This window comes from Mus caroli, unplaced genomic scaffold (genome assembly GCF_978045245.1).
Source record: "Mus caroli unplaced genomic scaffold, Mus_caroli_1 scaffold_3, whole genome shotgun sequence".
Taxonomy (NCBI): domain Eukaryota; kingdom Metazoa; phylum Chordata; class Mammalia; order Rodentia; family Muridae; genus Mus; species Mus caroli.
Genome location: NW_028227258.1, coordinates 29328726 through 29345029, shown reverse-complemented (window position 1 = coordinate 29345029; position 16304 = coordinate 29328726). Strand labels below are relative to the sequence as shown.

The window sequence follows — 16304 nt, the reverse complement described above, 5'->3', positions numbered from 1 at the left end:
CACACACATGGCCTGGGGGGGGGGGAGGACAGAAAAAAGCAGAGGTATTAGACAACCAACATATATGTCCGTTGTGCATAGGAATTATGCTGTCTTTTTTTTTTTTTCTTTAATTTTGTTTTGTTTTGTTTTCTGAGACAGACTTTCTCTATGTAGCCCTGACTGACCTATAGCTCACTCTGTAGATCAGACTGGTCTCGAACTCACAGATATCCGCCTGCCTCTGCCTCCTGAGTGCTGAGACTAAAGGTGTGCACCGCCACCCCCAGTGCCACGTCATCTTGTCCAACCCATCCAATAATTCTCTGGAGTAGATGTCAAGGTCACTCTTTAGACAGACGATTCCTAACCATAAATATGGTCAAAATTCTGACGCTGACATGGCCAGAAACTAGCGGAAGCCTTCCGCCGTGTCTCCTGTAGATTTGAGTTCTGAGGCGCTAATGAGAAAGGGGGCTGAGTTTCTCTACGTGTTCGAGGGTTAGATGGCCGCTGGAAGTGAACGAGCCGCAGACTGTCAAGAGAGGAATGATTGCTACATAGCAGTGAGTTAGACTAAAATATATGCATACATGAACGCGAACATATAGACTTTTGTAGAAAAAAATCTATATACATTGAAATTAAATCTTTTCGGCAAAGCTGGTATAATTCAAATAACCATCTGAACTTCCCACTTGTAATTCCTTCCTGTGGCCACAGTGGGGCAGGGTTTCTCTTTTCTAGTACATTCCGTCAGGCGCAGTTTTACTCTGGCCAAAAAACAGTACTTTTGATAAGTTGAGATTTGTCAGCTGTGTTCACAAGCACAGTAAAAAGGCAAACTTGTTTTTTAAAAACTTGCCTGGATGCTATGATCAAGTAAGTGCAATTAAATATAACATAAATAGAAAAGGCTGCTTCCTGGAGCGCTCCAGCATATCTTTAAAATGCAAATGGTTTATTCCTTTAAAGATGAAAGAAAAACCTCCTGAAAGCATCATTTTCAAATGAATAAAATATCAAACCCAGGATTTTTAAAAAAAATGTATCTAGCTGCCTTGAAAATCATATAGATTTATAAAACTTTAAAAATGGGTTTGGCAAATTTTGGCCAACTGAATATTTTTTACAAAAAATAATTCGATTAAATTTTTAACACGATACATCTTTTAATAAATATGCAGGACCCCGTATGGTGGAAGGAGAGAGCCAACTCTCGCAAGTTGTTGTCTGATATTCATGTGTATGCTGTGGCATGCAAGTGCTCATAGGCATACATACATATACACAGACATACAATAATAAGTGTTTTTTAGAAGTCATTAATATACAAGATTAAAAACCTGACAGCAAATGCTATCCCTATCATCTGTTCCATCTCCCGATGCCTTTAAAAAAAATGTTACCAGTCTTAATGGATTCTTTTGATTGAAGACTATGCTTTCTAGGCATACTTTACCCTAAGGTTAGGAATAGCATCTAAAAGCCCAGACTTTAATCTTTTCAAAGAATTTGAACTAAAACCCAGATTGCAATTTCACTACATATGTGAAATATGGCGATGGCTTCAGAACTCAAAGTCCTTGCAAATGGGCAGCCGTACCACGGCCGTTCTCATCAATGGCTTTCGGGGCTGCTGGGAAATCAAAGAGCCTTCTCGCCTCCAGAAATGATCTTTCCAGAGGTGAGTATGTGGAGTGCATCTGAGCAGCTGCTGCTGCTGCTGGCCAAAAGGCTCGAGCAGCAACCCTGGCTCCAGGGCTGTCAGCCAGGCCTTCCAAACACAGCAAACTCTAAGCGCCGACACAGAGAGAAACAAAACAAAAAAATACATGGGCTGAAATGACGAGGGACCCATGAAGGCATTGATTTGGCTGTACTTGTGTGCATTGAAAAGAAAAGAGTATGTTTTATATATATTAAATGAAATATCTAACTTTTTAAGAATGCTGTAAAATATTTCCATATGTACATTGTATCAAAGTACTTTCCCTCCAGTTCAGTTGAAAGGAAATACGCCGAACATTAGGCCCATCAGAATAGATGTCTCCAGCTGTGGTTTTCAGAAGCCCTAATGCGCTTCTGCCCAGAACTAATCACATACAGCTTGGGCACGTCAACGTGTGTGTGTCTGTGTGTGTGTGTGTGTGTGTGTGTGTGTGTGTGTGTATCTACCATTCCTCACAAAGACACAAAAAACGTTTTGGATGGTATCGGTTGACTTCTTGCTTATTTCCAACATGGTCACTTTCTTTTAGTCATTCAAAGAGAACTCCTGCCCACACAAACTCAGGCACGGACAGCAGAGACCACCATTTCTCCGAGATCCTCATTATCTTCTCTGTATTTATAAGTCCGATGACTGAGACAGACAGACAGAGATGAGTCAGACTCTTCCAACGATGATGAAAGTCTTTTCCATCAAACAAATTACACCATACCCCCATCTTTATAAAAGGACAGTCCAAGACCCAGGTTGATGAGAATATCTTTAAATGTAGGTTTAGGGCCCAGATTTTAGAGGTTCTGACTGGGGCGATGGTCCTTACTTGAGTTCAGGAGTCTGATATTTTTAGTTTAATTTTCAGTTTTTGGTTTTTCAGGGCAGGGTTTCTCTATGTAGCCCTGGCTGTCCTGGAACTCACTCTGCAGACCAGGCTGGCCTTGAACTCAGAGATCTCCCTGCCTCTGTCTCCTGAGTGTGAGGGATTAAAGGTGTGTGCCACCATGCCTGGCTAGGAACCTGGTCTATTTTTAATTATGATCTTTATTAGGTTTGTTCCTTGACAGTGTCATATGTTTATTAAAACATCTGGTCACTCTCTCCACAGAGCGCCAGTCTCCCTCCCCACACGGTCACCCACCTCTTCCCTAGAAGTCTCCTTTCACAGCCAGTCCTCTGGTTCTGTGTTGTGATCCACTGAGTTGAATCCCAGTCTTCTATGGACCACAGGTTTGGAGCTCTCCTCGGGTGCCTGGTGGACTCACCTCTGAGTACACAGCTGAAGGCAATGACTGTCCCTCCTCCAGAATCCACCAGCAGGGAGGGACAGGGCTGCACAAGTCCTTCCAAGATTAGTGGCCAGTCTAGTCTTGTGCAGGCCTAGACAAGCTCTCATCTGCTGTGGGAGCATGATTATGCCATACAGATCTGTTTTCCCAGCCCCTCTCCCTATTCTTTCTCTTCCTATTTTCTCTCTCTCTCTTCCTCCCTCCCTTCCTTTCTCCCTCCTTTCCTCTCTCCCTCTCCCTGTCCCTCTGTCTCTCTCTCTCCCCGTCTCCCTCTCCCCCACCCCCCATCCCCTTTCCCATGTGTTCTCTGAGCCTTAGATAGCATGATAGAGATAGAGATATGTCTTGGCTGCATGTTCAACCATCTCTTAAGGAATAGTGTCCCCAGAATTCCCTAAGGTGATTCTCAAGTGGGAGACTGTGGACCACACGGTCAAGCTCAGGGTCTTGAGATGGAAGGGGGGAAGGTCGGGCAGGTCCTTCTGAACGTGGAACCCCGTGGAACCCCGATGTCTCTTTTTAAAGATTAGTTTTTCCGTGTTTTATGTGAATGAGTGTTTGCTTACATATATACATGTACCATGAAGACCAAAAAGAGGGCTCAGGTCCCTGAAATGGGAGTTACAGACACTTGTTAGTCACTGTGTGAGTGCTTTTAACAGCGGGGGCTCAGGTCCCCTGAAATGGGAGTTACAGACACTTGTTAGTCACTGTGTGAGTGCTTTTAACGGCGGGGGCCATTTCTTCAGCCCTCTGGTGTTTATCACTCATTGGTCCCAACAGGGTGTTGGGTGTTCATCCTTGCTTTCTTCACACGGCCTGTGTCTCTGTTGAACAGGCGATGCCTGGCTTTGACCAGATTGATTTGCCAGCCTCGCTTGCTCTGCCCTGCTTTAGCAGAGACTCATCTTCTATACAACTATAAAACTACAAATATAAAATAGTTCTTGGGCTGGTGAGATGGCTCAGTGGGTAAGAGCACCCGACTGCTCTTCCAAAGGTCCGAGGTTCAAATCCCAGCAACCACATGGTGGCTCACAACCATCCGTAACGAGATCTGGCGCCCCCTTCTGGAGTGACTGAAGACAGCTGCAGTGTACTTACATAAAATAAAAATAAATAAAAAAAAATAGTTCTTAAAGAAACCCATTTGGCTCATACTCACCGTGTTTGATGGTAGGTGTGTTCTGAGTTTAGGTTTCTGCGGAGAGATGAGAAGAGAAGGGAACCAGAAGTAATGGATATTAACTACACGAAGTAAGTATCAGGTATGTCCATCTATCCTTATGACAACCTTGGAAAAATATTTGTATTTTCTCTTAGCATTTTCATAAAAACACTAACTTGCAGTACCTTCTCAAGGCCTACTGAGTAAGCAAAGGGAATCTGTGCTCTCTCTACCGTGCCACACCCTGTACTGTATGGAAACAGAATATCATAGGGACCGGGAGGAGCGGGAGCCTTCACTTGCTTCAGAAATTCTCCTCAGAGGCAGTGTTAACACGGTGCCTGGTACACACACAGCACACAGTTAATGTTTGCTGAATGAATGACTGTGAGTACTTCAAGTCATCAAAGGAGCCTTCTAAATCCTAATGGGCTTAAACCCTTTGATGTTTTCCAATTGCCAACAGTCAAGGTTCACAAATTTATAAGAAGGCAAAGAACCCAGGAGTCATATTGCTCTTGGCAGAACATGATAGACGTGGTTTTGTTTTTTGTTTTTTTGTATTATGCTATGAACCAATTCATCATTAATCAGATTTTTGTGCAAACAATATCTAGCACTAAAGAATTCTTTAAAAATGTAAACCAGGAAGTTTTACCCACACATTTACATTTTTTAAAAAGGTTTTTACCTTTGGGATTCTCAGTTTACCTGGTAAGAGATCAAGGTTTTCTGGATTCCTACCTCTTCCCCAAATGTTAGATTTCTCTGGATTAATGTTTAGAAGAAAAATATAATCTCCCCTAGTTTTATGTAGAGACTTCATTCTTAGAAATTTACGTATTAATTACAGCCATTCTGAAAATGCTTTGTGTACCTTTCTTTACATGGGATCTACCCAGGCCAGGAAAATAAACGACATAAAAAGCCGATTAGATGTTGGAACGTCGTGGAGTCAGGACAGCTTGGTTAGCAGGACAGACCAGTACATTCTATAGGTGTCCAGCAAATTTCCCTAATGTGTCACAGGTGCTACCGTATCTGGAACCATGGCTAAGCTAATGTACCAAGAGCTAGACCCGAGCTCCTAGGGGGCACTGGGGCTATTGTATCAACCCTTAGGTCCCCTTGCAGTGCTTGGAACACAGCAGATGCCAATTTCCCATCAAGGCAGTGAAATCAATCAATGGATGCACAAATGGGACACTTTGGAGATCACTGTGCCAAACTCCAAAGACCGGGACAAGCGACTTACCCAAGGAGACAGAAACAGTCTGAACCAGCACTGTATCCCAGGCCTCCGGGCTGCCAGTAAACACTGTCTCCATTCTAGCTGAGCTCTTCATAGGGGTGTCTTTGCAAAGTTACCTAAGGATAGCCCAGGGGGCCTTGGAGGATTGTCAGTTTTAATGAAAGTGATTTCTAGATTTTCAAATTCCACATACTGTTTCTGAAAATTGATTTCCCCCAAGAAGACGGCATGTAAATTCTCCACCCCAGCCCGTCCTTTACAACTGTCCCACGTTTCTTCCATTTTACAGAAGAAAGGAAACCACAAACCCATCTGATGTTCCGTGGTGAATTGACTGGAGACACAGAGTTTGAGGGCAGTACAGTGAATAATTTTGCTTCTAGGATCAGCACAGCTGCTTTCAGGCTCTGTGGTTCTGATGGCTTCCCACCCACTCAGGAGCCAGCATCCCAGAGCTGCCTTGACATTTGCAGAACTCAGAATACAGAATACTGAACACTTTATATCAAATGCTTGCCTGAGTCATACAAACCATGCCAACACGTAACTCAGAAAGGTGTGTTCCATCCTACCGATTGGACAGACAGGTGTTTAAAATGGGTCTGACATTAGATTCCTAACCTCTTCAGATTTCTCCATCCAAATATAGCTTTAAAGGCACAGCTTGTTTCCCGTCTAGCAGAAAACCCTGCTTTTTGCAGACCTCTGGTTCGATTTCTACCTTGAAGGGCCTTATCTGCAGATGTTTTGGGCACACACCCACACTCTTTCCTAACCCCTCAAACACCCACGGCCTTCAGGGGAACTCTTCAATAACACACTCCTCTCCCGAGAAGTGCTCTAGAGGACAGGGATGCTCAGGCCTCAAGGATGAGTTTGGGGATCCCAGGGCAGGAGCTTCTGGGCCAGTGTGTAGACAGGGAACGCGCGGCAACCGGAAGTCTCCTGGCCTCGAAGTATTTCCAGGAGGAAGCTAGAGCCGTGTCCTCTAAAGTCTAGGCCCAGAGTCTTGCCCAAAACTGATAGGTACATAGGTCCTATCAGGGACATGATCCAATACCCTGTGAATTCTGTCACTTCAGAGTGCTCTCCCTCCCTCTGCTTCAGCCGCGTCACACCACCCTGTTCACAAGAGCTCTCTTCTTGGAGAACTGTGGCTCCTTCCTCAGACACAGCAGGTTGGGGATGCCATTCTTCAGGGAGAGCTCTGCGACTCTCTGCTTGCGCCTTCTGCTCCTTGGGAAAATGCTCTGTTTGTCTCCAGAGCATTTGCTGGGTGTATCCTGCGTTTTATTTATCCCACGTCTTCATTTTATTGCCAATTCTCAGGGGAATGAAATCATTCCGCTGAGGAGATGTCTGTCCGTCTCTGTTGTTAACCCCAGTGCCTAGAAGGGTGCCTTTACACCCACAATGCATTACAATGTCTGAATGGTTGTGAGGAAAGCAGCAGCGCCTGGTAGCGTTCTTTCCCTGCCTGACACAGAAGAGAAGCACTCGGCGCTGCAGCAGGCTGTCCTGGACCGCTCTGAGGCTTCTCGGAGCGCAGAAGAGATTAGAATGGGGTAGAGTGGTTACGGTCATTTTTTATTTAATATCCTCGCTAATGTTACCAAATACCTCACTATTGTCTCAAATGGCAAAGCAATTGGTCATTTTGAGGAGTTCCTTAAGACTGAAGCAAAGAGAAGCCAGTTCAAGAGGCAATGGTTCCTTATTCTGTCTGTGAGACACCAAGCCAGGCAAAGCTCTGTGGCTTCTCTTTTGGGCTCTTTTAAAATTGCCACTGTGTAGCTTTATTCCGTCTATTGAAAGGTTGGTGGAACAGTTTACTCTAGAATTACTCAAAACAGCGCTGGAGAGATGGCTCAGCAGTTAAGAGCACTGACTGCTCTTCCAGAGGACCCAGGTTCAACTCCAAGCCCCCGCATGGTAGCTCACAACTGTCTGTGACTCCAGTCCCAGGAACTCTGACGCCCCTCACACAGATATGCGTGCAGTCAAAACAGCAATGTACATAAAATAAAAATACCTTCTTTTAAAAAATTATTCAAGGGGCTGGAGAGATGGAGAGAAGAGCAGTTAAGAGCACTGACTGTTCTTCCGAAGGTCCTGCGTTCAAATCCCAGCAACCACATGGTGGCTTACAACCATCTGTAATGGGATCTGATACCCTCTTCTGTGTCTGAAGACAGCTACAGTGTACTCATATACATAAAATAAATAAATAAGTCTTTAAAAATTATTCAAACGTCTACTCCATTGGAAATGACATTCTGCACGATTTGAAATCCTAACAGTAAGTTTTAGATGGCAATCTAAACATTTGACAGGGTCTATATACTTTTCAAAAACATTGTAAGGAAGAGGTGTGCCAGCAAGTACTGTTCGCTACACTGTACTCCAACTTTAGTGATGTGGTACCCTGTAACCAATCACTGCAAAATTAAGTGGGATGAAGACAAGAAGTCCTTTCATTTTCATCTTACCGTCCTCGGGTTGATGAGCTCTAACAAGGCAATGAACGATACTCTGGTCTTATTTGAAATCAGTCGTGCAATTGTGGCTAGAAGTGGAATCAGAAAATATAGGGTCCACAGACGACAACTTGTGGGCCAAATCTGACATGTTTTTGTTAATCGAGATTTATTGGAATACAGCTACACCCATTCGTGTGTGCACTGTCTGTAGCTACTTTCACTCTACAGTGGAAGAGTCCCACAGTCTCTGCATGACTAACACTCAAATGCAGTAAATATCTGAATTTTCTTCAAGACCGTTTGTTCTTTAGGCACACCAAGCTGTAGGCTTATTTCTAACCCTAGAGAGAGTTAGAGAGCAGAGCCCTCAGGCTGTTTGCATGGGCCACAGAATGTAGAAGCAAGATGAGTGTCAGGGGATTTCAGTCAATACATTTGATCCTTTCCCTCCTTAATAGCATAGTAGGCCACTGTGCAAATTACCCAGGGCTTTTTGTAATTTAAATATTCCATAATGCAAAGGGAGTTTCGACCTTGCTGAAATAAGCAGTATAGAAAGCTTTTCTTTCTCACTGATCTCTTGCAGGATGTGAAAAGCATTACAGATGTGGCCCTGTTATTAAAATCTGTATGGTGACAGGGATGTTCCTTGTGACTGATAATGTTACCATGTCGCAGGCTTGGGGGCTGTAGACACAGAGAACAGCATTGTGTTGAATTAACTGTGTCTTTATGCGAGCTGCTTCTTGACTCCTGGTATTTGCCTAGGTCGGTTCCTTTGTCTGGAATGCACTGCTTACTAGTTAGCGACTCGGCACTCATCCTTACCTCGAACCTACATCCTACTTCGAGAAAAGCCTGGTTCCCACTAGGCTCCTTCCTTGGCTTAACATCAGGGCTTTCCCTACATTTTGTGTGTGTGTGTGTGTGCACGTGCGCTAGCTACCAGTATTTATCCTCAGCACTTCTTGGAAGTTTTTAAGTGTCAGCTGAATGAATGAGAGAGCACTAAGGCCCGTTACAAAATGGATATGAGTGGGGGGGAACCATTCGTACAAGCCTTTAAGTTCACCACACTAACTCAAGAAAGTCTGTCAATGACGGGCAGCTGGGATCTGGGAGGCCAGAAGCAATTTTTGACTCAGTATTGTAAATATTAACTTGGGAAGCATTATAGGCTGAAGTATCTGTCCTCAGTGTGTTTATGTTGAACGGGCTTCCAAAGGGATGGCCATAGGATCTGGGCTTTGGGGAAGAAGTTAGGTCATAAGATTTGAGCCTTCATAAAGCAGAAAAAGATTAACAAGCTAAGAAGTGTTGCTAGATGCTACATCGGCTGCCACCCTGACCTTAGCCTCAACCCTGAGAAGTAATGTTAAGCTGCCGGGTATATGGTTGTTACAGCAGCACAAACCAGGAAAGCAAGCTCAGAGACAAGGTGAACTTTTCGGTTCCTGACTTTCAACCCAAGACTCCCCACCACACTCAACTTTCATTGCGTAAAGGGTTAAGACTTTTTACTACCCCCTACATCTATACACACAGAACTGGATTCAGCAAATGGTTTATTTGGGATTTTTTCAAAATTAGTCAGGTACAATAGTGCATGCCTTTAATAGCACCTGGAGGCAGGAGCAGGATTTTTGTGAGACTGAGACCAGCCTGGTATATATACATAGTGAGCTGCAGGTCAGCCAAAGTGACAAAACATCTCCCTGCCTCCAAAGCAACAGAGAAACCAAAATTAAACCTTGAGTCTTACAGAATCAAGTTATTAGTAACTATTTACAAATTTTAAGCGCACATCTTTATCAAGTTAAGTACTAAATAGAGCTCTTGAAAGAAGTCCAATCCTGTGTACTCAGTGGTAACAGACCATGAGATAATGGGGTGGGCTGTGCTCAGCACCCAGCTCCAGGGAAAAGGGCTGGGTAGCCATTCTGCACACACTGCAGTTCAGGGTTAGGGACACACACGACTGCTTTCACAAGCCAAGACGAGGTAGCGGTGATGCCAATAGTTATAAAATAATGATCACTACCACCAAGTGATGCAACCTAGAGAATAACCAACATTCAGAACTAAGCAGCATCGTAACCTAAAGACTGACTGACTTCCTCGGGAACTGCAGTTACGCCTGGAGGTAGCCATGCTCAGGCCAATCATTAGGCTAAAAATGGTATGCCATTAATACTCGGCTGCTGAAACCTGATTTGCTTAAACATATGGAGATTTTTGTGCTTTTATGGGTAAAAGAGCCACTTCAACCTTCTGATGAAATTTATAAGCAATTCAATGGAAGGAGAAATCCTAGACTTTAAAAAGAAAACCACTGAGTACATTCATATGGCCTTTTAGGGGACCTGTCAAGACTACTTTGTCACACACAGAACTGGATTCAATAAAAACCTGATTTCCCACCCCCGCCAAATTGAAACAGCAGTTACAAAATCCTCTTGGGTGACCAGGGATATAAAGTTGGTACTATGTTCACACCACAATATCGTAAGAGTGGTACTACAGGCCGGAAAAACACACGTGAAAGTATTCACAGGTTTTCTAGTCACAGAAAGCTGGTACTAGCTTGACTTCCCAAAAGAAAGAAAATATTTAAATTATAGTCATACCAAGATATTACCAGGCATTTCAAAAAAGCTATCAGGGGTTTTATGAGGGAAATGAAAAATTACAAATATACTGTGCTTTCAATTTTGTCATTACATTTTTGCCTCACAAACAAAATGGAAGGGAAAATATCCACTACTAATATTCTAAGTATTGAAATAAAATGTTTTCCATACTTTCCAAATTGTCTACAAAGACATTTTGAAGGAAAGTATAAATACCTTTAACTTAGAACAGGTTAAATGAATAGCTTGTGAAGTATATCATGTTAACACAGTAGCTTTCTCAAAGCTCTGCTAACCCATTTTTTTTTTTAAAACTTTGCTGAAATTTGACAGAATCCAAGAAGCTAAGTGTTGTTACTGCTCTTTCAGAGGACCCAAGTCTGATGTCCAGTGCCCAACACTATGCTGAGGATACCTAAACACACAGGTACATACTACCAACATTATCATTAAAAATAAAATACATAACAGTGGGGAAAGGCTGTGTTCAGTTACCCAACCTAACACTAATAGTGGGCCTGGACTCACTGAGAGCTGAGGCTTGCCCTTCCAGTTTATAAACCTTGGGTTTCAAGCTTTTAAAAATCTAGCCTGTGGATCAGTGAACAAATAATGTTAAGTGTAAAACACTGAACATATTATATCCATCTCACTAACCTGTCATGGGAAGAATTGAACGCAAGGTTATTTATTCCCACTGAAGTCTTCTTGTGTGAACCCTTAGGTCACAGGCCATTACTAAGTATTGTCCTCTTCTCACTACAGGAGACAGGGTCAGTTACTAACTGTGGAGTTTTGGCTACACTGGCTGGCCAGCAGGCCTTTATTACACACCCTCCCAATCCACAATTGGAACCAGACACCATCTTGCTAGGCTGTAAAGGTGCTGAGGATTCTACTCAGGCCATGCTTTTATTTCCTAAGCCACCTTTCAAACTCTGAGAATGTTCTAATGTGACATTATCCATTTTCTGGGATCCCTTTAACCCCTCTACAAACTGCCTTCTTAGCCAAGCACCAGGGCACACACCTAGAGTACTAGTACTGGGGAGGCTATAAAGGGGCTCCTCTACTCTAAGTAGGAACCCCAAGTTCAAGCTGAGCCATATATCATGTCTCAAAAACAAACTCAGAACTATGCTTCACTTCTTAAAAGACTTTAGTGTCTTGTGCTTGCTGGCATGTATGTGGTAGATTTCTGCCTTTTACCATGAAACCCCCCTCTGTAGACCTATCATATCGCCAGCTCATGAGGCAATGGCTAAATGTGGAGCTACAGAATACAGTAGGAAATAAAAGTAGGTTTTGTACGGCTCTTGTACCAGTGTTAGTTCTCTTAGCCTTAAGGAGCGTCAGGGAATTTGTTTAGTGAGCATCAGCACCAAAGTAAAGCCCGGATTTCAATGTCCTAACCCGGAAAAACCACAATGAAAATCACAATCCGAGAATCATTTGGGGTTGTTTTAGGTGCTCCAAGTCCAAAAGAGGATTTAGAAAGTTTAAAGATTTCATTCAAAACAGCCTGAGGCTGGCTCCTGGTTTGACACTGCAAAGGAGATACTAAGAAGTGGTCTAAGTGTCGTTAAGAGTTGAGCAGAAGGACCCATCCTAATCAGAAGAACCACCCAAGGTTCTAGTATCCAGTGACCTCCAGCCAGCGTCTCCTTAAAAGAACGACCCAATTATAAATTAGTCCTAAACAAATCACAGATAACAGAAGAGTAGACCAAGTCTTGATTTTTATTACTTAAAAAATTTGCATGTCTATTTTGCTTTCTGACTCTGTGCTTGTGCCTTCAACACTTTCACAACGATTTTCTGCTCCTCAATAAGGAAAGCCCGCTTGATCCTAGAAAGAAAAACAACCCAGTTATTAACACGGGAACGTTACCTCTATAAGATGAAGCAAAGCAATCAAGGGCCTAGAAAAATGCACAAAAAAATTTCACAAAGCTTATGAAGTTACATGAACATTTGTGGAGGACTTCTCCAATTCCAAGTAATCTTGACTGCTTCATGATCATATAAAATAAAGTGGCTGTGCTGGCCAAGTTACTTGTCAACTTAGGCACAAGCTAGAGTCATACAGGAAGAGGGACCATCAATCAGGAAATGCCTCCAAGATTGGCCTGTGGGCAGTACCACACTGGGCGGTGAATGTGTGCTTTAGGAAGGCAGTCTGAAAAAGCCAAGGAGAGCAAGCCTGCAAGCAGCATTCCCCATGGCCTCTGCTTCAGGTCCTGCCCTGACTTCCCTCAGTGATGGGACTAGCACCTCCAAGTGCAAAATAACATCCACCCCAAGTCACCTCTGGTCACAGTTATCACAGCAATAGAAACCTAACAGACAATACCCAAGACAAGACCATCACTTAAGATAGTTTCTGACTAACGTTATTTCTTGCATCAGGATCCAGGACATATCAAAATAATGTTTTATTCACTTTATGGTTTTCCATAATACCTAGCTACCAGCTATGAACTAGAACGTGTGTGTTATGTGTTAAAGACAAGGACACCATCACTTTTCTTTTGTTTTTGTTTTTTTCGAGACAGGGTTTCTTTGTATAGCCTTGGCTGCTGGCTGTCCTAGAACTCACTTTCTAGACCAGGCTGGCCTCAAACTCAGAAATCCGCCTGCCTCTGCCTCCCACCATCTTGTTAGGCCCAAATCTAGATTCTGTAGGGGATGAATCAAATATGCCAAGCAAATCCCTGTAGCTCAAAAGTCACCACCTTAAGGTCAATCACCAGAGCCTGGAACTCTTTTCCATTTGCATCATTCCGGTTTGGCCTCAAATGCCAACCCAGTTTCTACAACTGCATGAAATATCTCTGCTATGTTATGAAGTTCAGATGGCCTGCATTAGAACATTTGTCCTGTGCTTGTATTAAGGTACGAGGCCTTCCTCCTTTTAGTGAACAACTACCACAAACAGGGCAGGCAGATTGTTGTCAAGAAACAAAATATCCCACTTGGTCAGAGCGTTCTGTAAAACTACCAAACAAATCAGAGTCCAGCCCAGCTTCTGTATTCTCCCCTTAACGACACCGAGCATTGCACTGTACTATGAGTATGAAATTGGAAGTGCCGGTTTCCTCCTCCAAACACCTCCACCTAGCCAGAAAGTCCATCCAGAAGTTCTGAACTGTCATCTGGTGCTCGGCAAATAAACCACAGCCATCCTTGTACTCTTCCCAGTATCCAAATGATTTAAACCCCTCACCACCAAACCCTCTCTAGGCCAGCATCAGGTAGTAAGGCAAAGGCTTGCTGCCTAAAAGCCTCTGTAGATCCCAAACCTTCATCTTGTCAAGTCAAACCCTCAGCTTTGCTTGCGAGTCACCTGGTCCCACCATCTAAGACTAAAGCCCTTCACAATCTTTTCTAGCTTTGCCTGTCACCTCCTCAATCAGCCACCCAAACCAACACTGTTCCTAACCCTCTAAGACTCCTCCCCAGCTGCCTACTATCAAACACTAATTCAGCATCTCTTTCCTGTCTGCTCTCTGTAAACCAAAACTACTTTAAAGACGCCCCCAAATTCTGACACAACAGGAGCACCACTGTTTTATACAGGACCCCATCTCCTAGCAGGTGTCAAGGGGAGACTCCAGGCTGGCACACCATGTAACACACAGCCTGCCTCGGCCCCTCACGCACTCACCTGTCACGGACACACTTGGCACACATGGACCCACCATAGGCCCTGCTGACGTGCTTCTTCGTCTTAGACAATCTCATAAGGACTTTGGGTCGCACAGCACGAACCTGTAGAACAAAGACTGTGATTACCTTAGGATGCTCAAGGAAAAAGGCATTTCCTAGTAACGGGGAACTAGGTTACAAAGGGATGTCTGCTTTTACTGGGAAGCCATTTTGGTCATTTCTCACATTGGCTACTTCGGGACTGCAGATATCAAGGGATTAAAACTCTCTCAAAAGGACACTCACCCCTCGAAGTCTGCCTGGGCACACGCCACATGCAGATTTAGGAGCTTTCCCAACCTTCTTGGTATAGAGGTAAACAATCCTGTTGCCAGGGGTTCGAGACCTAGGAAGGGAGATTGTAAGTAGCTCAGCATACCGCAGAGAAAACTGACGACAGTTATTTCAAACTTGCAGATACTTACAGCCTAGTTTTGTTAGAGGCTGTGTTGTAGGAAAGCCTACGGCGGTATGTCAAGCGCTGGACCATCCTGAGTGCCTACAATTTAGAGAGAATACAATCACCTTTCACCTTAATAAAAGTCAAAGCATCACCACATAACAAATCTTACATTCATACACACACTCATTCACACTGTGCTCTTACAAAGGCCCGGTTCTAAAGAATCCCACATTTAAACTAGAGACGAATAAAATACCAGACACTTTCCTACTGGTAGACAAGTGTGGAGCTTGGTTAGAATCCTGATCATGGGCTTTGGTAACACTAGTTTATTTAAAGGATGACAAATGGGACCTTTGGGTGAACCTCCAACAGTGCTATTTCCTGGCAATACAGAGCCGGCTCCTGGGCTCTAAGACAGTATTTCCCCCTAATTTATACAGCTACCAGTAGGATGAAGACTCCGAACCACCCCAGTGCCGGCAGCTGGTAAGTTATCTTGTCCCAAAGCAGCATCCTGGCGAAGTAAATCTGTTTACTACTGGGACCGGGTTTCGTGCTGTTTCAAACCCAACTTCGTTCATTCCTTAGCAGACCAGCTACTAAACGACTCTCCCGCCCGCAGCAGCGATGCTGCATTGTGGAATCCAGACCGTCAACGTGCCAGACAAACGTTCTACCCGAGAGCTTCACACACAGGCGACTTCGTTTAAATCTCACACCCTGGGACGAATGGCTGGAGTTGATTAATAAACGCTACAGGTGACCTGTCTTCCACACCTTCCCAACACCCACTTTACGTAAAAGGAGCCCAAACGCCAAGCGCGACCATGGGCCCTGAGCCGCCACTGCTTGATTCGTATCTTCCTAACCAAGCTAGGCTCCGCCGCCGCCGCCACCGTCCCTGCCACCGCGTCCCGCTCGCTGACTAGCCACCATGGCAGACAGCACCAGGAGAGCAGCCGGAGGCCGCGCTCCGCTCGCTCTGCGCTTCACGACCACGACTTCGGCCTCTCGCTCGCCGTAGCCGGCGGCCGAGGGGTCCCGGAGCTCCCGCCACTCACCGCTTCGGAAGCCGGGTTTGATCTCGGGCTTCCCGAATCTACGAGCCGAGGCCCCGGCCGGTACGCACCTCTCCTCGTCCCTCACCACCGACCCCAGCGACAGCCCTGTCCCCAAGGGCGTCCCGCCCGCCTGACGCCTCGGATGGCTACGGATCGCAAACGGTAAAAAAAAACAGAGCAGAAGAAAGCCACCATACCTCTGAGCACCGTCCCCGGAAGAGGAAAAGGAAGGGGCGGGTGAGTTCAGGGGTCAAGTGTGACGGCGCCGGACAGGAAGTACGTCAGGGAAAGCGGCGCGTCGGCGAGCGCGCCGCCATGTTGTACGGAAGCGGACGCGGGGACCTGTGTGGGTGGCGCCGCGTTGAGCGGCGGAAGTGTAGTGCGGCTTCCGTAGGCGGGCGCGTTCTCTAGCCCCCGTAGGAACGTCACGTGAGAAGTTAGGTGTAAGGTCCCTGGTGGGAGCAAAAGCGAGTGACAGAGGAGGCGTCCCCACTTCCCTAAGAGAAAACACGGGCCACGATGCCTTTAGCCTAGGGTAATTAGACCTGGTTTTAAATCTCTATGGCATCCCATACATAAGGTAGCCCGGGCCCTTCTGCTTCCCG

The 16304-nt window shown here is 44.9% G+C and overlaps 1 protein-coding gene across 2 annotated transcripts; it reads right to left on the bottom strand.

Annotated features, from left to right (window-relative positions):
- Positions 1-12243: 12243 nt before the first annotated feature.
- Positions 12244-15937, bottom strand: Rpl34 (ribosomal protein L34). Of its 2 annotated transcripts, none has more exons than XM_021158141.3 (5): positions 15897-15937; positions 14658-14731; positions 14479-14578; positions 14192-14295; positions 12244-12373 (listed from the first exon to the last, which is right to left on the bottom strand). In XM_021158141.3, exons 2-5 carry the CDS (start codon positions 14720-14722, stop codon positions 12289-12291), a joined length of 354 nt encoding a protein of 117 aa, XP_021013800.1. In that variant the 5' UTR covers positions 14723-14731; positions 15897-15937; the 3' UTR covers positions 12244-12288. The 2 variants fall into 2 exon arrangements, with proteins under 2 accessions (XP_021013800.1, XP_021013801.1); XM_021158142.2 differs by lacking the exon at positions 15897-15937 and adding an exon at positions 15700-15877.
- Between the last annotated feature and the right edge of the window lie 367 nt (positions 15938-16304).